This window comes from Salvelinus fontinalis, chromosome 25 (assembly GCF_029448725.1).
Source record: "Salvelinus fontinalis isolate EN_2023a chromosome 25, ASM2944872v1, whole genome shotgun sequence".
Taxonomy (NCBI): domain Eukaryota; kingdom Metazoa; phylum Chordata; class Actinopteri; order Salmoniformes; family Salmonidae; genus Salvelinus; species Salvelinus fontinalis.
The window spans coordinates 7,072,370-7,099,315 of NC_074689.1; the positions used below are offsets into that span (position 1 = coordinate 7,072,370).

At 43.2% G+C, this 26,946-nt stretch overlaps 1 protein-coding gene across 3 annotated transcripts in view; it reads left to right on the plus strand.

The window, feature by feature from the left end:
- The window catches only part of LOC129822816 (E3 ubiquitin-protein ligase RNF152-like), a 58,405-nt gene extending 33,024 nt beyond the window's left edge, over positions 1-25,381 (plus strand). For 2 of the 3 annotated variants that reach the window (XM_055881242.1, XM_055881243.1), the window contains exon 2: positions 19,905-25,381. In XM_055881242.1, coding sequence (XP_055737217.1) covers positions 20,349-20,984 — 636 coding nt within the window. In that variant the 5' untranslated portion in view covers positions 19,905-20,348 and the 3' untranslated portion in view covers positions 20,985-25,381. Of the gene's footprint in view, positions 1-16,703; positions 16,746-16,940; positions 17,017-19,904 lie in introns of all 3 variants that reach the window. The other variant, XM_055881244.1, reaches the window with a different exon arrangement.
- The last annotated feature ends 1,565 nt before the right edge of the window (positions 25,382-26,946 follow it).

Below are 26,946 nucleotides of genomic sequence, written 5' to 3' on the forward strand. Positions count from 1 at the left end.
CCACAGATATGGCTGGGACAGTGCTGGGGGGAAAAGGCCGAAAAAACTATACAGACAATGCCTTTATCAAACAACACTGTTTCATGACGCATCAGTGACATATCAGGATATATTTTGAAACAATTAATGCTTCACATATAAGCCAGTGAATTCTATGTGTTACAGCTGGATGAGTCAACAGACGTGGTGGGCCTGGCACAGCTCCTGGTATATGTTCGTTACGTTTATGGGGGGTCAATTAAGGAAGACATCCTCTTCTGCAAACCACTGGAACCCAGGACAACATGAGAGGATATTTTTAAAGTACTGGACAGCTTTGTGACATCAAATGGACTTTGGTGGTCAAGATGTGTTAGTATCTGTACTGATGGCCATGACAGGGAGACATAGTGGAGTGGCAACGCGCGTGCAAGCAGTTGCTCCCGAAGCTCTTGCTGCTAAGGGAATGCCTGACAGACTTTTTGGACACTACAGTGAAAATGGTTATCTTTGTTAAAGCAAGGCCCCAGAACTCTCGTGTATTTTCTGCGCTATGCAATGATATGGGCAGCGACTATGTACCGCTTTTACAACATACAGAAAGAAGTGTGCTGGTTATCAAGGTGCAAAGTATTGATATGATTTTTTGAATTGAGAGACGAGCTTAAAGTTTTCTTGATTGATCATCATTTTCACTTGTCTGACCGCGTGCATGATGCCCGAGTTTCTCACGTGACTGGCCTATCTGGGTGATGTTTCTTCTCGCCTGATGACTCTCCGCAACTATGTTCAATGTGCGGGACAAAATTGAGGCTGTGATTAAGAAGTTGGAGCTGTTCTCTGGACAACAGACAGGTCTTTACATCATTGTATGATTTTTTGTGTGCAAATGAACTCAGGCTAACGGACAATGTCAAATGTGATATAGCGAGCACCCGAGTGAGATGGCTGCGCAATTACGCAGGTACTTTCCCAAAACGGATGACACAAACAACTGGATTTGTTATCCCGTTCATGCCCTGCCTCCAGTCCACTTACTGATATCTGAACAAGTGAGCCTCATCGAAATTGCAACAAGCGGTTCTTTGAAAATGTATTTCAATCACAAGCCACTGCCAGATTTCTGGATTGGGCTGCGCTCAGAGTATCCTGCCTTGGCAAATCGCGCTGTTATGACACTGATGCCCTTTGCAACCATGTACCTACTGCTGAAGTCGAAAGTTTACATACACTTAGGTTGGAGTCATTAAAACTCATTTTTCAACCACTCCACACATTTCTTGTTAACAAACTATAGTTTTGGCAAGTCGGTTAGGACATCTACTTTGTGCATGACACAAGTCATTTTTCCAACAATTGTTTACAGACAGATTATTTAACTTATCATTCACTGTATCACAATTCCAGTGGGTCAGAAGTTTACATACACTAAGTTAACTGTGTCTTTAAACAGCTTGGAAAATTCCAGAAAATGATGTCATGGCTTTAGAAGCTTCTGATAGGCTAATTGACATAATTTGAATCAATTTAAAGTGTACCTGTGGATGTATTTCAAGGCCTACCTCCAAGCTCAGTGCCTCTTTGCTTGACATCATGGGAAAATCAAAAGAAATCAGCCAATACCTCAGAAAATGTTTTTAGATCTCCGCAAGTCTGGTTCATCCTTAGGAGCAATTTCGAAATGCCTGAAGGTACCACGTTCATCTGGACAAACAATAGTACGCAAGTATAAACACCATGGGACCACGTAGCTGTCATACCGCTCAGGAAGGACACGTGTTCTGTCTTCTAGAGATGAACGTACTTTGGTGCGAGAAGTGCAAATCAATCCCAGAACAACAGCAAAGGAACATGTGAAGATGCTGGAGAAAACAGGTACAAAGTATCTATATCCACAGTAAAACGAGTCCTATATTGACGTAACCTGAAAGGCCACTCAGCAAGGAAGAAGCCACTGCTCCAAATCCGCCATATTAAAGCCAGACTACGGTTTCCCACATGTGGACAAAGATCATACTTTTTGGAGAAATGTCTTTTGGTCTGATGAAACAAAAATAGAACTGTTTGGCCATAATGACCATCGTTAGGTTTGGAGGAAAAAGGGGGAGGCTTGCAAGCCTAAGAACACCATCCCAACCGTGAAGCACGGGGTTGGCAGCATCATGTTGTGGGTGTGCTTTGCTGCAGGAGAGATTGGTGCACTTCACAAAATAGATAACATCATAAGGATGGAAAATTAAGTGGATATATTGAAGCAACATCTCAAGACATCAGTCAGAAAGTTAAAGCTTGGTCGTGAAAGGGTCTTCCAAATAGAGAATAACTCCAAGCATACTTACAAAGTCAAGGTATTGGAGTGGCCATCATGAAGCCCTAACCTAAATCCTGTAGAAAATATGTGGGCAGAACTGAAAAAGCGTGTGTGAGCAAGCAGGCCTCTGTCAGGAGGAATTCACCCAACTTACTGTGGGAAGCTTGTGGAAGGCTACCCGAAATGTTTGACCCAAGTTAAGCAATTTAAAGGCAATGCTACCAAATACGAATTGAGTGTATGTAAACTTCTGAACCACTGGGAATGTGATGAAAGAAATAAAAGCTTAAATACATCAGTCTCTCTACTATTATTCTGACATTTCACATTATTAAAATAAAGTGGTGATCCTAACTGACCTAAGACAGGGATTTTTTACTAGGATTAAATGTCAAGAATTGTGAAAAACTGAGTTTAAATGTATTTGGCTAAGGTGTATGTAAACTGCCGACTTCAACTGTAGCTGTATCTTGATATTTGCATTGTTACTTAGTAAACCTCCAATTCTTCTCCACCATTCCACCTGCTAAAACCTACACCTATCCCAAGTTGGGTTGTCGTCCCAGTGACCGGCAGACCACCCCGGTCCCCCCGGATCCCAGGGCCCCCAAGAGACCTGAAACCTATCCTTCAAAAATAGCACACAGTGCCACCCACAGAACAGAAGCACATTAACTGCCAAAAGAATTTCCAACAGCCTCACCTCAATTGTATTATATACAGTTATTTAAAACAGATACACCACCGGTCAAACGTTTTAGAACAACTACTCATTCAAGGGTTTTTCTTTATTTTTACTATTTTCTACATTGTAGAATAATTGTGAAGACATCAAAACTATGAAATAACACATATGGAATCATGAAATAACTAAAAAAGTGTTAAACAAATCAATATATATTTTATATTCTTCAAATTGCCTCCCTTTGCCTTGATGACAGCTTTCCACACTCTTGGCATTCTCTCAACCAGCTTCATGAGGTAGTCACCTGGAATGCATTTCAATTAACAGGTGGGCCTTCTTAAAAGTTAATTTGTGGAATTTATTTCCTTCTTTATTCGTTTGAGCCAATCAGTTGTGTTGTGACAAGGTAGGGGTGTATACAGAAGATAGCCCTATTTGGTAAAAGACCAAGTCTATTTTATGGAAAGAACAGCTCAAATAAGCAAAGAGAAAGGACAGTCCATCATTACTTTAAGTCATGTCAATACGGAACATTTCAAGAACTTTGAAAGTTTCTTCAAGTGCAGTCACAAAAACCATCAACATCTACAGTGGGGCAAAGAAGTATTTAGTCAGCCACCAATTGTGCAAGTTCTCCCACTTCAAAAGATGAGAGGCCTGTAATTTTCATCATAGGTACACTTCAACTATGACAGACAAAATGAGAAAAAAAATCCAGAAAATCACATTGTAGGATTTTTAATGAATTTATTTGCAAATTATGGTGGAAAATAAGTATTTGGTCAATAACAAAAGTTTATCTCAATACTTTGTTATATACCCTTTGTTGGCAATGACAGAGGTCAAACGTTTTCTGTAAGTCTTCACAAGGTTTTCACACTGTTGCTGGTATTTTGGCCCATTCCTCCATGCAGATCTCCTCTAGAGCAGTGATGTTTTGGGGCTGTTGCTGGGCAACACGGACTTTCAACTCCCTCCAAAGATTTTCTATGGGGTTGAGATCTGGAGACTAGGCCACTCCAGGACCTTGAAATGCTTCTTACGAAGCCACTCTTTCGTTGCCCGGGCGGTGTGTTTGGGATCATTGTCATGCTGAAAGACCCAGCCACGTTTCATCTTCAATGCCCTTGCTGATGGAAGGAGGTTTTCACTCAAAATCTCACGATACATGGCCCCATTCATTCTTTCCTTTACACGGATCAGTCGTCCTGGTCCATTTGCAGAAAAACAGCCCCAAAGCAAGATGTTTCCACCCCCATGCTTCACAGTAGGTATGGTGTTCTTTGGATGCAACTCAGCATTCGTTGTCCTCCAAACACGACGAGTTGAGTTTTTACCAAAAAGTTCTATTTTGGTTTCATCTGACCATATGACATTCTCCCAATCTTCTTCTGGATCATCCAAATGCTCTCTAGCAAACTTCAGTCGGGCCTGGACATGTACTGGCTTAAGCAGGGGGACACGTCTGGCACTGCAGGATTTGAGTCCCTGGCGACGTAGTGTGTTACTGATGGCCAGCAGCATACCACCCTGCATACCACTGCTGGCTTGCTTCTGAAGCTAAGCAGGGTTGGTCCTGGTCAGTCCCTGGATGGGAGACCAGATGCTGCTGGAAGTGGTGTTGGAGGGCCAGTAGGAGGCACTCTTTCCTCTGGTCTAAAAAATATCCCAATGCCCCAGGGCAGTGATTGGGGACACTGTCCTGTATAGGGTGCCGTCTTTCGGATGGGACGTTAAACGGGTGTCCTGACTCTCTGAGGTCATTAAAGATCCCATGGCACTTATCGTAAGAGTAGGGGTGTTAACCCCGGTGTCCTGGCTAAATTCCCAATCTGGCCCTCAAACCATCATGGTCACCTAATAATCCCCAGTTTACAATTGGCTCATTCATCCCCCTCCTCTCCCCTGTAACTATTCCCCAGGTCGTTGCTGCAAATGAGAACGTGTTCTCAGTCAACTTACCTGGTAAAATAATGGTAAAATAAAAAAAATAAATGGTAGGCTTTGTTACTTTGGTCCCAGCTCTCTGCAGGTCATTCACTAGGTCCCCCCGTGTGGTTCTGGGATTTTTGCTCACCGTTCTTGTGATCATTTTGACCCCACGGGGTGAGATCTTGCGTGGAGCCCCAGATCGAGGGAGATTATCAGTGGTCTTGTATGTATTCCATTTCCTAATAATTGCTCCCACAGTTGATTTCTTCAAACCAAGCTGCTTACCTATTGCAGATTCAGTCTTCCCAGCCTGGTGCAGGTCTACAATTTTTTTTCTGGTGTCCTTTGACAGCTCTTTGGTCTTGGCCAAAGTGGAGTTTGGAGTGTGACTGTTTGAGGTTGTGGACAGGTGTCTTTTATACTGATAACAAGTTCAAACAGGTCCCATTAATACAGGCAACGAGTGGAGGACAGAGGAGCCTCTTAAAGAAGAAGTTACAGGTCTGTGAGAGCCAGAAATCTTCCTTGTTTGTAGGTGACCAAATACTTATTTTCCACCATAATTTGCAAATAAATTCATAAAAAAATCCTACAATGTGATTTTCTGGATTCTTTTTTCTCATTTTGTCTGTCATAGTTGAAGTGTACCTATGATGAAAATTACAGGCCTCTCATCTTTCTAAGTGGGAGAACTTGCACAATTGGTGGCTGACTAAATACTTTTTTGCCCCACTGTATGATGAAACTGGCTCTCATGAGGAACGCCACAGGAATGTAAGACCCAGAGTTACCTCTACTGCAAACGATACGTTCATTCGAATTACCAGCCTCAGAAATTGCAGGCCAAATAAATGCTTCACAGAGTTCAATTAACAGACATCTCAACATCAACCGTTCAGAGGACACAGTGTGAATCAGGCCTTCGTGGTCGAATTGCTGCAAAGAAACCACTACTAAAGGACACCAATAATAAGAAGAGACTTGCTTGAGCCAAGAAACACGAGCAATGGACAATAGACCGGTTGAAATGTGTCCTTTTGGTCTAGTCCAAATTTGAGATTTTTGTTTCCAACAACTGTGTCTTAGTGAGACGCCGTGTGGGTGAACGGATGATCTCTGCATGTGTTTTCCCACCATAAAGCATGGAGGAGGAGGTGTTATGGTATGGGGGTGCTTTGCTGTTGACACTGTCTGTGATTTATTTAGAATTCACACTTAACCAGCATGGCTACCACAGCATTCTGCAGCGATATGCCATCAAATCTGGTTTGGACTTAGTGGGACTATCATTTGTTTGTCAACAGGACAATGACCCAACACACCTCCAGACTGTGTAAGGGCTATTTTACCAAAAAGGATAGTTTAAAAAAATGTTATTGAACCTTTATCTAACTAGGCAATGGATTGCTGCATCAGATGACCTGGCCTCCACAATCCCCCGACCTCAACCAAATTGAGATGGTTTTGGATGAGTCGGACAGCAGAGTGAAGGAAAAGCAGCCAAAAAGTGCTAAGCATATGTGGGAACTCCTTCAAGACTATTGGAAAAGCATTCCAGGTGAAGCTGGTTGAAAGAATGCAAAGCATTTGATGTCTTCAATATTATTCTACAATGTAGAAAATAGTAAAAATAAAGAAAAACCCTTGATTGAGTAGGTGCTCTTAACTTTTGACTGGTAGTGTACATTAACAAAATCTTGCTTATCTTAATTTCCACAATTAATGAACAATATGCGTAATAATGTAGACAGTTCATGTGAAGGATTGCTACCTATAACCAGGATTGCCATTACAAAAATTACATTTTTGGCAAGCAATTATTATTTTAGAAAATAATTATTGTGATTCATCCTATATTGTCCCTAACATCTTTACCCCATAGCAACAGGTGTGGGATACACACACACACACACACACACACACACACACACACACACACACACACACACACACACCCTTGTAAGAGTGTGACACCCTCCCCATGGGTTAGTGCAGCTAGTGTTGCCAGCATTGCCACTACCTGGGTTGGGGCACCCCACCGGAATCCCCACCAGCTAGGTTTAAGGTAGACAAGGTTCTCATTAGCAGCTTTGAGAAATTCCTTGTATATTATGCTCACCCATCTGGAGGCTTTGGCTCTGTTAGGACCAACTCTGCCAGGCAGGCTCAAGATCTTGAGGGTGCGGTACTGCTTTAGTGGGTCTCTGACTGCATTTATCTTTCTGTCATGGCTGCATATAGAATACTTCATCTAACAATGAACTTAGCCTTATTATGCTTTTGGGAAACTGGGCCCTTAACTGTTTCCCAGAAGGGAGTTTTTGGAAGAGGGGGTTGAAGGGGTCAGGAATGATCTTTCCTTGTACGCTTCCTTTCCCTGGAGTCGTGCAGGACCTCGATGGAGGGCAGGTGGCAGCTGATGAACCTCTTAGCAGATAGGACAATCTGCTGCAGTTTGCCCTTAGAGCGGGCTTACTCGTTCCCAAACGAGGAGGTGAGGATGGACTTGATGATCTTTGTGTAGAACCGAATCAGTATTGTCCGCGAGAGTTCGAATTTCTTACCTGTTTGGGTTGGTCATTTCTTCAGAGTTTTGCTGGGATATCTGTCAGGAAGCGCATTGCTTTGACGTTGCTGCTTTGTGCCTGTTGTCGTGCAGTTTGGAGAAATCACGAACATCACAAAGGCCACCTCATCTGTCAGAAGAGAAGAATAGACGGCGCTCATTTTTCAGCGTTTGAGTTTGCCAGAAACGAGGGGGGATACGAGATGCGATGAGGGGGTAGAGGAATATTAAAGGCTGTTGACTTGCCAACATCTGGGAATGTTTCCAGTGGGAATGAAAAGGAAGAGAAACGCTTGATAGCTGACTGTCCTCAAAAAGGAATGAATAGCTGCAGGGTCCCAGAGGGTGGAGGATTTAATGCGCTAGCAAAGCTAATTTATTGTCACTATATATCAATGTTAGCCTTTTTCTACGTTTTTCCATTTCACTTACAGAGACCGTTCCCTCTGGAAAGATATAAGTGGTTTTCGTAGCTTTCATCACTGTATTTTCATGTGCGTACTAGGGTGGATAGAATGTGTACCCAAGGATCTAGGAGGGTGTTAAATAGCGTGTGTGTGTTTGATACTGTGTGTGTGAGTTGGCCTACATAATGGTCGTGTGTGAAGTTGATTGAGATGAGAGAGGGGGTGAGGGGGGTGGGAGGGGGGGGGGGGGGCATGAGTGTGTCCCATATTGATGGATGAATTTCAGTCAGTGCCAGTGAGTGTTTGCATCCCATATGGCACCCTATTCCCAAAGGGCTCTGGTCACAAGTAGTGCACTACATAGGGAATATGATGCCATTTGGGACGAAGATGGAGTGTCTGGGCTGCCCAAGGCCCGGGATTGTCGTGTGGTGCCAATCATCTCATCGATCTGTTTGTGTTTTCACTAGCCAGAGCTGTCCACCGCTGCACGCCAACGAGTCAGATGAAATATCTCTCTCCTTTCTTCACCTCAATATATGAGAGAGAGAGAGAGAGAACTATGATCCACTCATAATGTCATACTAGACATGCATAGATTTATGAGCAGAGAGTTACTGTAATCCAAGCTATTCCATATACAGTAGCAGTGCTCTTTAAATCTATTTCTGTGGCACCAAGTAAAGGCAGAACGCATGTGCGAAAGCTGAATGTTGTTAGCTCATGATTTGATTCGTGTTTGTCAAGAGAGCCTTACTGAGAAAATGAAACTCTTGAATTAGGGTTTATAATTGGTTTATACTCAAAGAATTATCAGCTATTTTAACTTAGAAGAAGACATATACTGTAGTATAGACACATTTTTCCCCTTGAAATTAAGGACTGTTTTAGAATGTATTTGTTTGTATGCACACAGGGACAAGCTGGGAGATTTTCCGACTGAAATAGCCATTTATAATCCACTCAGTGAGCTAACAATCCGGTCGCATTGACTGATTAGTGACCAATCAATGCTGCTATTCCATTGATCCCCATTGATGGTGTAGCTGGGTCCTAAATGGCACCCTATTCCCTTTATAGTGCAGTACATCTGGTCATGTTGCAAAGAAACTTTCCTGCAACTTTCCAGGAAATGTAAAACTCGTAGTGTATTTGATGATTTTATATTACGGAAAATGTATCAACCCCCCCCAAAATTGCCATTTGGAACGTAGGTGTAATTCTTTGAAGCCCACGGTAAGGCCCTTCCTTAGTAACTAATGACGGGATATAGCTGTAGCCTGCCATTGTTTGCCTCTGAGCTAAGATAAGCCTTTGTCTGCATCCCAAATGGGTTGCGACCCTATCTATGCTCTACGTAGTACACTACTTTTGACCAGAGCCCTATGGGGCTCTATGAATATAGGGTGCCATTTGGGACATTACATTTAACTATATTATCTCTGGGTGGTTGGCTGTTGATTGGTTAGTAAACTGGCTAGTTGTTAAGTAAATAATGTCTATGGGTGGCTCTCTTTACATGATAGGAGGCTCAGTATTCGGTACACAGAGCATGGATTTTATCTCTAGTAGCTAGCTACCTCTGCACCAGTTTCACAACACAAGGATCTATGGTGCTTTTGCTGTCGCTGTGCTACAGTAAAGAGAGAGAGAGAGTATTAGCACAGTAGACAGTACAGTATACATATATAAAACAGTATCAGCACTGCCTATAGCGGTATTCAGGGTATACACAGTACAGTGTATAGCAGTAGTAGTCAGGGTCTACGTGATACAGTTATATATGACTGTTGTCAGCGTATGCATGATGCTGTTTAAACCAGCTCTGCAGCCCTGGGGAAGAGCTAAGCTGCTCAGGTAAGGTTCTCATATGAGATTATACTAAAACTCTCAGGCCTGCCTAGGTTTGGCTGTTTTTCTCTTTTCCACTGCCTGGCAACAGAGACGTGTGTGCGTGCGTGCGTGCGTGTGTGTATAGAGAGACCTGACGGGAAATAGACATTTTTGATGTGATTGTTTAAGCGGACGCCCTCTACTTTCACCATACATGTCCCTTGACAACATGTATAATCTTGATTAAGCTTGATATCTCTGGCAGTGTTATTTCAAAGATGGTATGATCTTGAAATATCCCTGTGGGCAAAACCTGGTTGAAATGACATATTTCAACCAGTTCTGCCCACTATGATAGTTTTACACTGACGAGGGACTCGCGAAGGGTTAAGAGTTGTAGTATGTGTTACTGTTACTATGATTATAATGACAAAGTAGCTGGTGTTGATCTTGATAAGGTGACAAGAAACAGGTTTCAGGGCAGGCAACTCTAAAAATGTGCTACAATATCCATTCTCTCTCTCTCGATAATAGATCTTCACTTCCTTTCCATGAACCGCCAGCAACATTACACTCAAGTAATGTGACAGTTCTTGTCTTTGAGCAATGAGTTAGATCTCCGCTCCCTTCCCTCTGTTTCTAGATATCATCTGTTTGACTTGACTTGCTGAGGAAAGTTTTGCCTCTAGGGGATCTTATTGAACACTAGAATAGATGATGTGTTAATGAAAACAAGTGTTGAAGGGGGGGGGGGGGGTGGTGTTTGAAGACCTAAAGTTTGTGTGTGTGTGTTAAAAGCGGTGTGCGTTTGAAGACTGTCTGATAGCGGAGTGCGTCAGAAAGACATTGAGAGATCAAGCATTAGTAGAGCATCGAGTGTATGTAGTCTTCTCGCACTGTAGTGCTGTGCTTGGGGTAAGAAGCTCAAGCTGTCTCTTTCAGTGTTTGTAAGCGTGCACGTGCGCATTCAGTTGTGCAACTGATTAGGTATCCTCTTCCCATTCACATACACTATTGCTGCGTTGTCTGCCGATGTGTGAATGATGTCATTCCCAGTCCTAAGTGTGTGTGTGTGTGTGTGTGTGTGTGTGTGTGTGTGTGTGTGTGTGTGTGTGTGTGTGTGTGTGTGTGTGTGTGTGTGTGTGTGTGTGTGTGTGTGTGTGTGTGTGTGTGTAGAATACCCGCTGGTTAGCAGCAGAATGTATGCACTTTGTTAAAAATGGTGGTGTACACACGAGGAAACTACAACCCTTATTCACATTTTTAACAGATATGGTTCATGCTTAACGGTCAGCAAAATTTGAGTCAAAAACTGAGTTAATTTCTAATAGGATCAACTTTTTCCAAGCTGTTTGGTTCAGTTGTATTTTCCTTCACATCTCCACAATCAGTAAATATGTCTGGCAGATAGTAGATAGAGTCACCAATCCTCTCCTTTCAACTGTTCATTTAATCACAGAGATAATATACCTACTATCTCTACTTCTCATCAGTGCTGTCTAAACTTGCCTTGCATCATCAGACAAAGGGATTGCAATGCTGTTGATAAATAGGATGCTTTAGGCTGTTATTTCATCATAGAACTGGTGGATGCCATTGCATGTAGAAGACAGAAACATTATATCATCCGTTGGATCTGGTTAGATATTACTAGGATATTTATTATTTCAGTTTCAAAGACATACAAAAATGGCAATCTTGATTGCTTGTAAGCTATGACTGACATCAAGGAAAGGATACTAAACATGGATGTATTTCACAGAGTTCACAACATTAAGGCTGGGATTCAATCCGGATATGCTTTGTCAGCTATGCACCTGTCAAAGGCAATGTTCCCACGTTCGTGGAGACCTCATTCACAGTGAATGTTGCATATCTTGGAAATTACCTTTAAATGTCAAACCTGCTATAACGCGGATCTACCACTGATCGGATTTAATCCTGACTTGAGAGACCTTGAGAAGAAAGATGAGTAGTTATTTTATAGGGGGATTTAGACTCCAGCTTGCCTTGTTTTACTTCTCTGCACAACACACAACCCAGCTCACTGTCATGACTGAAAGCATTTTGAACAGTCAGCAGGCTACGATTCTGAGTAGACATGAATAGACATAATGCTATAAAGGGCTTTGAATTGGTCTGATTTAACAAAGATTATAGATATTTGTTTGGACAGCACAGTTGATAACATTTGTTATGCTCTTGGATGCATAGACAACACAGAAAGACCCTTCTCTCAATTGATTCATGTCACTTCATCACTATTTCTTCCTGTCATGATATCTGTATAGAGACTGAGTGTACAAAACAGTAGGAACACCTGGTCTTTCCATGACAGACTGACCAGGTGAAAGCGATAATCCCTTATTGATGTCACGTGTTATATCCATTTCATTCAGTGTAGATCAGTCGGGGCTTCTGAGGGCAAGAATGGATCAAATGGAATGGCATCAAATACCTGGCAACCATGTGTTTGATGTATTTGATACCATTCTACTGATTCCGCTCCAAATAGTCTGGGTAGCCATTTGACTAGATGTTCAGGAGTCTTATGGCTTGGGGGTAGAAGCTGTTTAGAAGCCTCTTGGACCTAGACTTGGTGCTCCGGTACCGCTTGCCGTGTGGTAGCAGAGAGAACAGTCTATGACTAGGGTGGCTGGAGTCTTTGAGGGCCTTCCTCTGACACCGCCTGGTATAGAGGTCCTGAATGGCAGGAAGCTGTCTGTACTGGGCCGTTCGCACTACCTTCTGTAGTGCCTTGCGGTCGGAGGCCGAGCAGTTGCCATACCAGGCAGTGATGCAACCAGTCAGGATGCTCTCGATGGTGGAGCTGTAGAACCTTTTAAAGATCTGAGGACCCATGCCAAATATTTTCAGTCTCCTGAGGGGGAATAGGTTTTGTCGTGCCTGTCTTGGTGTCACAACTGTTTTGGTGTGCTTGGACCATGTTAGTTTGTTGGTGATGTGGACACCAAGGAACTTGAAGTTCTCAACCTGCTCCACTGCAGCCCTTCGATGAGAATGGGAGCGTGCTCGGTCCTCCTTTTCCTGTAGTCCACAATCATCTCCATTATCTTAATCACATTGAGGGAGAGGTTGTTGTCCTGACACCACATGGCCAGGTCTCTGACCTCCTCCCTATAGGCTGTCTCGTCATTGTCGGTGATCAGGCCTACCACTGTTGTGTCATCGGCAAATTTAATGATGGTGTTGGAGTCATGCCAGGCCGTGCGGTCATGAGTGAACAGGGAGTACAGGAGGGGACTGAGCACGCACCCCTGAGGGGCCCCCGTGTTGAGGATCAGCGCGGCGGATGTGTTGTTACCTACCCTTACCACCTGGGGTCGGCTCGTCAGGAAGTCCAGGATCCAGTTGCAGAGGGAGGTGTTTAGTCCCAGGGACCTTAGCTTATTGATGAGCTTTAAGGGCACTATGGTGTTGAACGCTGAGCTGTTGTCAATGAATAGCATTCTCATATAGGTTTTCCTTTTGTCCAGTTGGGAAAGGATAGTGTGGAAGTGCAATGGAGATTGCATCATCTGTGGGTCTGTTGGAGTGCATGCAAGTTGAAGTGGTTCTAGTGTGTCTCGGATGATGGTGTTGATGTGAGCCATGACCAGCCTTTCAAGGCACTTCATGGCTACAGATGTGAGTGCTACGGGTCGGTAGTCATTTAGGCAGGTTACCTTAGTGTTCTTGGGCACAGGGACTATGGTGGTCTGCTTAAAACATGTTGGTATTACAGACTCGGACAGGGAGAGGTTGAACATTTCGGTGAAGACACTTGCCAGTTCGTCAGCGCATGCTCGCAGTACAGATCCTGGTAATCCGTCTGGTCCTGCGGCCTTTTGAATGTTGACCTGTTTAAAGGTCTTGCCCACATCGGCTGCAGAGAGTGTGATCACACAGTCTTCCAGAAAAGCTGGTCCTCTCATGCATGTTTCAGTGTTATTTGCCTTGAAGCGAGGATAGAAGTAGTTTTGCTCATCTTTTAGGCTCATGTTACTGGGCTGCTCTCGTCTGTGCTTCCCTTTGTAGTCTGTAATGGTTTGCAAGCCCTGCCACATCCGACGAGCGTCAGAGCCAGTGTAGTAAGATTCGATCTTAGTCCTGTATTGACGCTTTGCCCCTTTGATGGTTCGTCGGAGGGCATAGCAGGATTTCTTATAAGCTTCTGGGTTAGAGTCCCGCTCCTTGAAAGTGGCAGCTCTAGTCTTTAGCTCAGTGTGGATGCTGCCTGTAATCCATTGCTTCTGGTCGGGGTATGACGTACAGTCACTGTGGGGACAACGTCATCAATGCACTTATTGATGAAACCAATAACTGATGTGGTGTACTCCTCAATGCCATCGGAGGAATCCCGGAACATATTCTAGTCTATGCTAGCAAACAGTCCTGTAGCTTAGCATCTGCTTCCTCTGACCACTTTTTTATTGATCTAGTCACGGGTGCTTCCTGCTTTAATTTTTGCTTGCCAAATGGAGGGCGAGGGAGAGCTTTGTGACCAGCCTATGCATCCCTGTGTGTGGGGTATAGGTGGTCCAGAGTTATTTTTCCTCTGTTTGTACATTTAACCTGCTGATAGAAATATGGTAAAATGGATTTAAGTTTCCCTGCATTAAAGTCCCCAGATACTAGGAGCGCCTCCTCTGAGTGAGCGTTTTCTTGTTTGCTTATGGCGGAATACAGCTCATTCAATGCTGTCTTAGTGCCAGCCTCTAACTGTGGTGGTATGTAAACAGCTACAAAGAATACAGATGAAACTCTCGAAAAGGTCGTGTGGTCTGCAGCTTATCATGAGATACTCTACCTCAGGCGAGCAATAGCTCGAGACTTCCTTAGATATCGTGCACCAGCTGTTGTTTACAAACATATATAGACTGCTTCTTACCAGACGCCACTGTTCTATCCTGCCGGTACATCGTATAACCAGCCAGCTGTATGTTAATGTTGTCGTCGTTCAGCCACGACTGATGAAGGGGAGAGAAAGGTTACACCCTTAGAGCCGATGTCCGCGCCCCCGCTGAAATCGAATTCGCATAATAAAGGAATCCCCATGAAATCCGCCAGTTTAAAGAAGGATTTTTAAGCCTTGAGGTGCCAGGTGCGCCAGTTTCACTGCAATGCTGCTGGGTTTGTATCAAGAATGGTCCACCACCCAAAGAACATCCAGCCAACTTGACACAACTGTGGGAAGCCTCGGAGTCAACATGTGCCAGCACTCAGTGTATATCCCAAATCAAAATCACATGCGCCCGAATGCAACAGGTGTAGTCCTTACAGTGAAATGCTACTTACAAGTCCTAACCAGCAATGGAGTTTAAAAAATAAGAGGCTGCCAAATAAAGGAACACTTGAGTAAATGAGGGCTACAAAGTATATTGAAAGCTGATGCTTCCACACTGGTGTGGTTCATGAGTTAATTAAGCAATTAACATCCCATCATGCTTAGGGTCATGTATAAAAATGCCCAGTTGCCCATTATTTTGGCTACCATGGCTAGAAGAAGAGATCTCAGAGACTTTGAAGGAGGGGTCTCAAAGGAGCGTAGGGGATGTTAATTGCCAAGAGTGTGCAAAGCTGTCATCAAGGCAAAGGGTGGCTACTTTGAAGAATCTCAAATAGAAAATATATTTTGATTTGTTTAACACTTTTTTGGTTACTACATGATTCCATATGTGTTATTTCATAGTTTTGATGTCTTCACTGTTATTCTACAATGTAGAAAATAGTAAAAATAAAGAACAACCCTTGAATGACTAGGTGTGTCCAGACTTTTGACTGGTACTGTACATCAAACATAATGATCCTCCACTTTGACAATAGATATGATTTTTATGAGATGGAAATGTGAAGTGCACATGGATGTTTGGCTTGCCTGTATGACATCAAAGCGGAATTTATTATAATCCTCAATGTCTCATCTTTCAAAATACATGTACAGCATTTCTCGCACTCAGACAACAACACATTTGCAAAAGTTGCCCAATTAGCTGAAGGCATGGGGGATCTTCTTGTTCCCCCATCCCTCCTTCTTGTCAAAACCCATACAGACAGAGCCTGAGGTCATGTATAGCATGTTACTCTACAGCCACTGCGTTCCAGTTTATGCACTTGTCAATGCCCAAATCAACCATTTTCAACGTGTATACAGGTACTAGTGTAAAGGGCTACAACACTTTATGTTTGTGTTTCCTTTATTTTGGCAGTTACCCGTATCTATGATAATGTAGCCAGCTGCTAGATAGACATTGATTAAGACAGAACAATGTGAGGTGTCTGTGTTTCAGGATCAGGGAAATTCAATCAGTAAGTCTGGTCCTAGTGTTGGATCTATTCTCTCCAGTTTTCCACTATGGTTTGTTGATAAGAAAGGAAAGGTAGCCAAGGACGTGGTCAAATATTGGCTTTGGAGATTGAGATGCAAGCTCCTCGAGAGATGTATGATCGCCTCCCTCTACAGGTCACACACACACACACATGGACACACATACTCACACACCTCCCCCCTCAGCTGTGTTCCTGATGTATCCGAGAGGTACTGGATTGTGTGTTTGTTGGTCACGCTCATGTGGGTGTGTGGGCCAGAGTTTATAGTACTGCTGCCTGGCAGCACGTCTGTGGATGGGGACTGTGTGCGTGTGTGTGTGTGTTTGCTGATGGGGACTAGGTCCTTAAGATGGAAATTGCCATAATGTGTCCTGCAGCAGTCTGCTGCACAGGCCTCTGGACACACATGGCACACACACACACTTTTCATCATCGAGATACACCTTTCTCAAGGGCAAATATGGTCTTCTCTGTTCGCCTGTGTGCTTCACTTACAATGTATAATAAAAATGTTGTCTAATTGAGATTAATTGTTGAGTGGAGGATTAACTAGGAGTGAGTGTGGAGCGTAAAAGTACTTGGCAACTTAGTCAAGGGTTTGTCCTAGACCTAGCCTCATGCCATGTAATGTCAATTAACCCCTAGTTTCAATTTACACAGGAACTGTTTCTGACTGTGCCAGAGTTTTTAGCCTTAGTACTGGTAAGTGGCCACCCGTGTAAATTGTGTAATATCAATGCCTTTTCATGCATACATGTACATAGTAATGACTTTTTGTGAAAGTCTATGTTATTTTGTAGGAGGCCAGCCTTTCTTTCAGAAAAGTGAACTATTTAGTTTTGATGCATGTCTAATGTCTAATTCTACATCCCAAATGACACCCTATTTCCTATTTAGTGCACTACTTTTGACTGGAGCCTATAAGGAAATAGGGTGCCATTTGGGACTCGGCCTTAGTCCTCAGTATCTGAAGGTAATTTTTATTTATTGATTTTATTTAACCTTTATTTAACTAGGCACGTTAGTTTAGAGCAAATTCTTATTTGCAATGACAGGTGTTAACCTGTGTTTCTGTTCCCTTTCTCTCCTCTCCTCCTTTGTCTTCCAACTCCCCTGCTACTTTTTACCCCCCTCTCTGACTTGCTCCAACCAGTTTATCATTTTTGGGAGTGTGTGTGTGTCCTTTCCTTGGTTATTTTTAGCCGCTGTCTTTAAGGAGGAGTGAGCTTTTTCCTTCGGCTGATTGTGTGTGCTGTGGAGCGAGGCAGGGGAGACTGGAGGGACAGAGAGTGTGTGTGTGTGTGTGTGTGTGTGTGTGTGTGTGTGTGTGTGTGTGTGTGTGTGTGTGTGTGTGTGTGTGTGTGTGTGTGTGTGTTCCAGTTACGCTCAGAGGAGGGAGTGTGTCTGTCCTTTCGGATGGTCCCAGGGGGCCAAAGGGGCTCTGGACAGGGATAGGGGTGCCAGTAGGGAAGTCACCATCATTACTTAATCATATTCCCTTCCTACGGTCATATGATATGACGGACCAAACCTTGTATTAAGACTTTTTTGAATTCATTCACAGTTGCTTTTAAGTGTTTTATAGAGGATGTTCAGAAATCAGATTTGCTGTACCTCCTATAGTTCTGCTCAGTGACAGTGAGGTGTGTTTTCTCTCCCACACTAGGTGAAATGTTGAAATGGGTCACAAAACTATAATGTGAAAGAGAGAGAGAGAGAGGAGTCACCTAAAGAAAGGTAGACAGACTAACAGTCGAGAAATGTATTTAGAGAGAGTAAATAACAGAGGATGGAGGGGAAGAGAGTAAATTATAAAGGAGGGAAAGAGAGGAGCATGAAATAATGAGTGTATGGGAATATTGAGCCACAAAGCATTTTTTGTCAGATCAAAGCTAATCCTTATCTTATGAAGGGTTTTTACTAATACCCCTGGTTGTCTTACCCATCAGGCAGGTCTCTCTCTCGCTCTCATTTTCTCTCTTCATCTGCCTCCCTTTCTTTCTCTCCCTCTTTCTCTCTTTCTCTCTCCCTCTGTATCTTCCCCCTCTCTCTCTCTCTCTCTCTTCCCCGTAACTAAAATGACTGCATTTTACTTGACTTTGAAATGGTGGAAGAGAATGCAGAAGGGTTTAGAGAAACTAGGTCAAGCGGAGAGTGAGGAGTGAAGGGGGTATCACATCAGAACCAAAACAGAAAGATACATTTTGCCTGGGGAGGGATAGAGGGAGAGAGGGGAAGGGAGGAAGTGGGTGAGGTTCGGATGTGTGTGGTGGAGACGCTAAACGCTGCAAATGTGTCGCATTTACAGTGGATTTAGAAACCTAGCACAAGAAATAGATGTTTCTGTCCCAAAAGGGAAAGGGACAGTGACATGGTACCCTGTTCCCTAAGTAGTGCAGTGCTTTTGGCCAGGACCCATAGACAATAGGGAGCCATTTGAGACACAACCCGGTATGTCACATGGATGTCTTCACTATGGCTGCAAGTCCATTACAACGTGTGATCAAACAGCTGTGAGAGCTGAGGAGTTTAATTGACAAGATGTCATTTGACAATACTGTTGACATGAATAGTATCTATGGTCACCTTGAAAATAAAAAGGTTTCACGGGTTGTTCCATGTCACTGTCCCTCTGTCAGTCAGTTACTAAGACATGTGACTACCGTACAAGCTACGGTGTCCCTATAGGGCTTAGAGATGGAAGAGGAAAGAAACATCTTGCCTTGCTTTGAGTCCAACTCTCCATTTCACACTCCCAGCTCACAGAAAAATAAAGAGTAGGAACGTAATCAGAACGTAATCACCTGTAAATGTGAGAGTGTCATAACGGAGATTCTACGCGGATTAAGGTCAATTCCACATTAACGGAATTATGCTAATACTTTTTATTTTACTTTAAAATGATTGCCAAACAAAAAACCATTGATTTCAAAATTTAACAAACCATAGATAAATACAAACATCTGGAAAAAGTGTGCAACGTTTGGTAACAGAATTACGGTAACATCTTGTTAAAGTAGTCCTTGTGCATAGAGCTGTGTGGTTTGTTAAGCTTAGACATCAGTGTTTTTTGTTTGGTTTACATTTGAAGTGAAAAATCTTGAGTCTGGGCGTAATTCTGTTCCAATAGAATTGCCCTAACTAAAATGGCTGATATGATTATGTAAAAAGAAGAGTGGGAGAACAAACATTCACAGAGCCTGTGGCTAACTAATACGTATGTTGATTTTATGTATTCTGTGTACAGTGTGATGACCAAAATTAATTTCCTACTGGGGCTGAAGATAAAAAATAATTAGCAATATTATGAGCTTCCTCACACGTTTCTGAAATGTTAGTTATTTCTCTGTCGTGTGTCTGATGAGAGCTAACTGTGTGTGTGTGTGTGTGTGTGTGTGTGTGTGTGTGTGTGTGTGTGTGTGTGTGTGTGTGTGTGTGTGTGTGTGTGTGTGTGTGTGTGTGTGTGTGTGTGATTCCTTTTGATGTTAAAGCCAGGCGGGCAGGCAGAGCTTTGATAGGGGCAGGGCAGCTAACTGATATATCTGTGTGAAAATGAATGCGAGAGATCCAGGCTGATGAGCCAGCCCCAGGGGGATTGAGGGGGACACAGGCTACACCCTAATCCCCATAGGGCTCTGGTCAAAAGTAGTGCACTGTATAGGGAATGGGGTGCCATTCGGGACACACACAAAGCCTACGTGCCTGGCGGCCCGCTACACTGCCCTGGCCATGCCCCTGCTCCTATTTCTGCTCCACTATCAGTGTTGATGCGCACTTCTGTACATACACACACATACACTCTCTCTGCCCCGTGAATCTATTCAGCCCGTTAACACTCCGGTCTTCTCTCTTGTTTCACAGATGAACCACCATGTGACCTCGATCATCCTGTGACATCACACCGACACTGAGACGGCCAGGTGGGTGGAAGGACACCGAGCAGAGGCTATGAACTCAAACAGCACAGCTTTGCTCTGAGGAGGATTCAAGTGCCTTGTAGATGGTCTGGATATCATTTAGCTTCCTGCTACTACAGTCAAATAATAAGAGGCATTCTTCTTTGTCATCCTGGTTTGTGTTGCAGTGCACAAAAACAGCCAGTTACATCAAAGGGTTACAAGCCCTGTTTCACTTGTTTACGCAAGAGGATAATAATTGAGCACGTTCTCTCCCTTCTCCTGAAACTATAAAGCACCTAGCCTTGTGAAACCACCCTATTCTCGTGATTGCTGACATTCTCACAAGTGAAGTGAACGGAAACGTGAACGCTACTATAAAGGACCCATAATAACAATCCATAACAAAATGGAGACTCGGTCTCTCTCGCAGGACTCCATCCTGGAGTGTCAGATCTGTTTTAACTACTACAGCCCGCGAAGGAGGCCCAAGCTGCTGGACTGCAGACACACGTGCTGCTCTGTGTGCCTGACCCAGATGAGGTCCAGCCAGAAAGAGATCCGCTGCCCCTGGTGCCGTGGCGTCACCAAACTCCCCGCCGGCCTCTCCGTCTCCCAGCTCCCCGATGACCCTGACATCATTACCGTCATCGCCATCCCGCACGCCTCCGAGCACACGCCCGTCTTCATCCGCCTGCCTAGCAATGGCTGCTACATGCTGCCCCTGCCCGTCGCTAAGGAGAGGGCGCTGTTGCCTGGTGAACTGGGCTGCCGCTTCCTGCCAGGTGGCAGCGGGCAGCAAAAGGTGGATGTGGCGGTGGTGGCCATGCCTGAGCTGCAGCCCCTGGGGATGAGTCTCGATGGCCTGGAGGAGGCAGAGAGGAGGGGAGCCGGGGGAGGAGGTGGTGGGGGGGGGAAGGGCTCCACGTGGTCCGGGGTGTGTACAGTGATCCTGGTAGCCTGTGTCCTGCTCTTTCTCCTGGGTATCGTGCTCCACAACATGTCCTGCATCTCCAAACGTTTTACTGTCATCTCCTGTGGCTGAGGGGAGGGGCCAGACATCATGTCAATCACCATGTTCCCTCCCACTCCCCACTGCTGTAGCTCCACCACCCTCCTCAGCCTGGATTATGATGAGGATAAAGGATTTTATACCTATCATAGATGGCCAAGAAAACAACAAACAGACCGAGACAGAGAGAGGGGGGGTTTGCTACAAATAAACTGGGGACTGAAACTCATTTGCTCCTATTATTGATTTGGAGATATTCCGAAGACACAAAACACACACCCCTTTTCGTCAACTTGATGCACCCCTCTACTCCCCAAACACCATTACCCTGCCCCCCCCCCCCCCCCCCCCCCATCAGAAGGAGGGCCTCAGCCTCATGGAATTCTCGTGGAAATTTGAGGTATCCTAATTTGGGGACCCCTGTGCCCCTGGGGACTGGTGGTGTCAGTACTGAGCACATACAGTATATTCCAGCTGGAGCTGCAATATACAGTGTTTGGACCTCTTGGTAGACCTGGGATCAAATACAAAAATTCGAATCTTTTCAAATACTTTGAGTGTTTGGTTAAGTCTGCCTGGCGTGCCAGATGGGTGGGGTATGACGTTTTGGGACTTTTCTATTGGTTTATTAAGCCAGGCAATTTTAAACAGATAGGTATTTCAATTGATTTTCCAAGTATTTGAAACCCAGGCCTGCTTTCTTTATTTCTGACCTCAGTGCTGAGGCGTAACAGCCAGTGAATCCAGTAATTACTGCATGTGGAATCCACTAAACCACCTCTAGCCAAGGGTTGTTCCTAGAGGGACTGATCAATCAATACTGGTGGTGGTTGTTCGCTGTGTTTGTGTCCCAAATGGCACCCTATTTATTATATAGTGTACTATGTAGGAATCGGGTGACATTTTGGGGAAGCGCTTGCTGTGTTCCACATTTTGTCAGAATCTCTCTGATGGTCTAAAAACAGAATGCTTACCTAGTGTTGCTCCAATATATAATGCAGCACTGTATGTATGTGGTAGTATTTTGATCAATAATGTTTTAAAAACAAAAACAGGGAAATATGTGATCTCTGTGTTGTATTATATACTTATAAACCAGCCTATATTTGATAGAAAGCACATACTACATGTCTTCAGTAGCCAGCCAGCCTAAAGTAATAATGATTGATGTAGTGTTGCAATGATTTGTCTAACCCCAATGCCCTTCACTGAGAACAGATGGTCGTTGCTTTTAATATTGAGGTCTCTGGTCAGTATTAACATGAAGGGCAGATCAGTGCGAGAGAGAGCATGTGGGTGGGCGTCCGTGATAACCAGGTCTCAGGTCACATTCTCTATCTCTCACACTGATCTCCCTTCATGCTAATACTGTCTTTGATCTTCATATGGGGCTGTGAGGGTGCTGGGAGGGGTTAGGAGTGGGCGGGCTTGAGGGTCCCACTCTTAATGCTAATCGCATTGATTTACGAAGAGTTATAAATATTTTCTTCTTCTTCATGTTTGTGTCCCAAATGGCACATTATCACCTATCTAGTGCACTGCTTTTGACCAGGGCCCATAGTGACCTGGTCAAACTTAGTGCACTATATAGAGTGCAGGGTGAAATATGGGACACAGTGTCTTTGCTGTTGTTGACACAGTGTCTTTGTTGTTGTTGACAAAATGATTATGATCCGGTATCTACTGTATTAAAGCAATTGAGTGTAATCACAAACAAACAGGGTGAACTGTTTTGTATAGCAGCCGTGTACAGAAGGATTGTATTTATCCTTGTGGTCATTCTTTCTATTTGTGTTTACATGTTTACTTCTGTCTGTCTGTAATAGTAGCCTGGTCTAGAATCAGTTCTTATTGCAGCAAGTTAGAAACCTTGGTGGACAGTGTGAAGATGCGTTCAGACTGGTCTAGGGTCAGTGCTCAAGACAGTGGGTTTGTTAGGCTCTTTGTTAGGGTTGCAGAATTCTGTACATTTTTCCAATATTCCCCAATATTCCCAGAAATCCTGGTTGCAACCAATCACAGCCGGAGAGGAGGAGGTTGTAGAAATGAGAGATTCCAGGTTTCGTGGGGATTGGCTGATCAGCGCTTACCTACAGATAATTGCACTGGGTCTGGCTGCTATCAAACTGGTGCTGGAACCACCAACGGTCAAGATGGAGCCTCTGCCCAAGCATTCTGTATGCTTCCCAATAGTGCACGATATAGAAAATAGGGTGCCATTGGTCACAGGCTCTCTCTATCCCCACCACCCTGTAAAAAAATCTAACAGACCTGATGGGCTGCCACTGTGATCGGCACTAATGTAACTCAATATTGGACTCCTTAAAAAGGCAGTCAGTGAGTGAGAAATCTCAGTTTGATAGCCACAATTATCCTTAGGTAAGAGCTGAACAGCCAATCCCCAGAACAACTGGAGTGTCTCATGTCTACAACCTTTTCCTCTCTGGCTGTGATTGGTTCCAACCAGGATATCTGGAAATATTGGGGAATGATCTAAAACTATATATGCCACACTGAGTATTGTTATATCAGACAAACACTGAAGATTTCATTTTTTTAAAAGTATGTACATTTATTTGTGCCAATAAACCAGACTAGTCCAGGTACATTGTCTGTAGATAGATACCACAGTAAACAGCAATAACAGGGGTTAATGGGGATGCAACCGAAAATGGCACCCTATTCCCTATAATGTTATAGTGCACTACCTTTGACCAGAGTCCTATGGGCCCTGGTCAAATGTAGTGCACTATTTACGAAATAGGATGCCATTTGGGAAGCAGTTGTCTGGCCCTAAAGGGTTTCTTTAGGTCAGTGGTAGGTGGTGAGGGGAGGACGGCTCATACACTGGAATGGAATTTATTTGAACGGTATGTGTTTGATGCCGTTCTATTTATTCCATTCCAGCCATTACGATGAGCCCGTCCTCCGATTTAAAGTGGCACCAGCCACCGCTGCTTTAGGTCAATGTTATTTTATGTATTAATACATACAGCCAGTAAAATGATTTGAACCGATGGACTCAATGTGTTTGAAACCCCTGTTGTACTGCCAATAGATCCATTGTTAAAAGATGCTTGATGTGATTTTGCTTGGATGGAGTCAGTAGAGGATATGGTTTTATATGCAAATGACGGTACAGAGGAATGTCAAATAGTATAGTTTAAAAGGTGTCTGTGCACAATGAAGCTATGAAACATTAGAATGGGGATTTGGGGATTTTTGGACTGCGTCCCTGGGTAGATCTATCGTGTTTCCCAAATTGACCCCTATTCCGTATATAGTGCACTACTTTTGAGCAGGGCCCATAGGAATAGCGGGTGCTATTAAGGACAGCGCTAAGATGTTTCTTTCCATGCTACAGTAAGCCTGTTTTTAAACTGGAATCATTTTCAGAGGACACTGTTTACTCTAAACAACAGTCCATGTACAAAGCCAAGGACTACATAACCTTTTACTGCAGTGGGCTAAATCAGGGTCACACTGAGTGTTTCTTAGTAGTCTTAAACAAATCTACTTTGAAACAAAAGTATACACCTCACACACATGGTTGTGGGCTTAAAAAAGAAGACATCTGTACCATGTCAGACATAGAGTTTAAATGTATTACATTTTGAGTTTGCATCACAATATTACACTTTATATACATCACAGAAGACTGAAAAATATAAAAACCCGTTTTGAAATAGAAACATTGGATGCATCACAATATTACACTTTATATACATCACAGAAGACTGAAAAATATAAAAACCCGTTTTGAAATAGAAACATTGGATTTTCAGAGTTTAAAAAATTGTTGTTTATTAATTATGAAATTGTGAAAAATATTAATAACATTCCACCCATGAGGCCACTAACTCATTTGACTGCAGGAAAGGGCTATGCTGCGATTCAGTCCTATCATGCTTTTTCGGCAATGCACTTTTTTTTTTTAATTGTTTTTTTTTAAATAAATTTTACCCCCTTTTCTCCCCAATTTTACTTTTTTTATTCCAGTGTTTATTTCATGGCTCTGATCGTTTGAAGCGCCCTCTATTTTACTTAACAGACACACCAAGTGGCATTTGAATATGGGTCATTTCGTAAGAAGACTAACAAGGAATGTTTTTGAATTCCCATCCAGTCATGCCTGCTGCTCCTATGTCAGAAACGCAAAGTGCGTCCCAAATGGCACCCTATTCCCTATATAGCTCACTGTATAGAAAATACAGTGCCATTTGCAACACATTCACCGTTCTATCTCTAGAACACATGTTATGTATGAGTGTGTATGACAGAGAGAGAAGAAGTCCAAGGGTTGTCAAGTCTGTGCCTGTGTGTTTGTCAGTCAGTGATGTAAATTTCCAGTAGTAGTTTCTGTTTGTGTCAGGTTCGACAGACACACACAGCTGTTTCAGTGATCTATTAAATAAACTGTCTGAAATTCACCTGCAGTCTTTTTGAGTAATTTATTTTTTCAACAAATACTTGTTATTTTAAACCAAATAATACTCTTATTAAGAATAACGGACCCAGCAGTCTAGTTAGTTGGATTTTGGAGCATACATTTGGAGAGCGGACGGAGTAGCGTGGAAAAAAAAGTTTGTGTAGGCCCAAAGTGCAAAAGTGATGACGGAATCCATGGAAGAATGGTTGTAGTTAAAAACAAAACGTATTGACAAAAAAATCGACATGAACAAAAATTATCCAAAATACTTAGGCTACGGTAGCAAGATAATGGATACAAAGTTAAAACGCCCAAACACTGCAAAAACTGCAGAAAGACTCAAGTCTAATACCTGAAATCTAAAGCAACAGCAGCACGTTGTCTAAATACTTCCAGCCCTCTCGACCAACCAGAATAAAATGGCTCAAATGGGTTAAATAGCCTGAAACCGGAAATGGTGACGTAGGCCTACCAATGGCAGGGCTGTTGAGTCCAAAAAAAAGTGTGCAACATTCACTTCTGTTCTGAACAACCAGTTGAAAAACGGTGAGGGGTTGGGTTGTGTGTTCAAAATGCACCTTTGCCCTTTATATATGTCACTCATTGCTTCAAGCCACACCCAACAAATAGAGCAAACGTACCTCAAAGTCTGTTCAAGAACTCTGAAAAACGTTTTGGGGGAACGTGTCATTCAGTACATACAGTCAAGCCACTTAGCAAACATTGAACTGAACGTACTCCAAGTGGAACCACCCATGAAACAAATGCACCTCAAAGCGAGATAAAATAAATATTTATTTCAAGTCAACAAACATAATAGTAATTGGAAATAGTGTAATGAATTTGAATGATCACAAAATGTAATATTATGTCACTGACATTTTAGAATGGATTATCCCAAACAATCTCCACACTTTTTTCAAACAGTACATTTATATTTTCCAACGGGGCTATACATTTGGGTGAGGTTTTTTTCTTGCCTGAGTAGCCTCGTTTCACTGCCCATTTATTTTTTAACCATCTAGTGTTCAGCGAAATAACAACACAATGTCAAACTCAGGTAGCCTAGTCAAATAATTAACATCCAATCACATTAACCATTACTCTCCCGTGGGAAACCTTCACTCTTGCACAGACATTTAGAAAAGAAACATGACAATTTTTTAAATAAGCCACAGGAGTTTTATGAGCAAGAATAAGGACGACTTTGAGTAGTAAGACATGTATAAAAGCAACAGATACCATTAATAAGAAGGTGCTAGAAGCGTCTTATATGGTGAGCTACCGAGTGGCTAGGACAGGCAAGCCCCATACTATTGTGGATTACTTAATTCTTCCTGCTGCCACGGATATGGCTGGGACAATGCTGGGGGAAAATGCCAAAAAAACTTTACAGACAATGGCTTCATCAAACAACACTGTTCACGACACATCAGAGACATGGCAGGAGATGTTTTGAAACAATTACCGCTTCGCATACAAGCCAGTGAATTATATGCCTTACAGCTGGATGAGTCAACAGATGTGGCGGGCCTGGCACAGCTCCTGGTATATGTCCCTTAAATT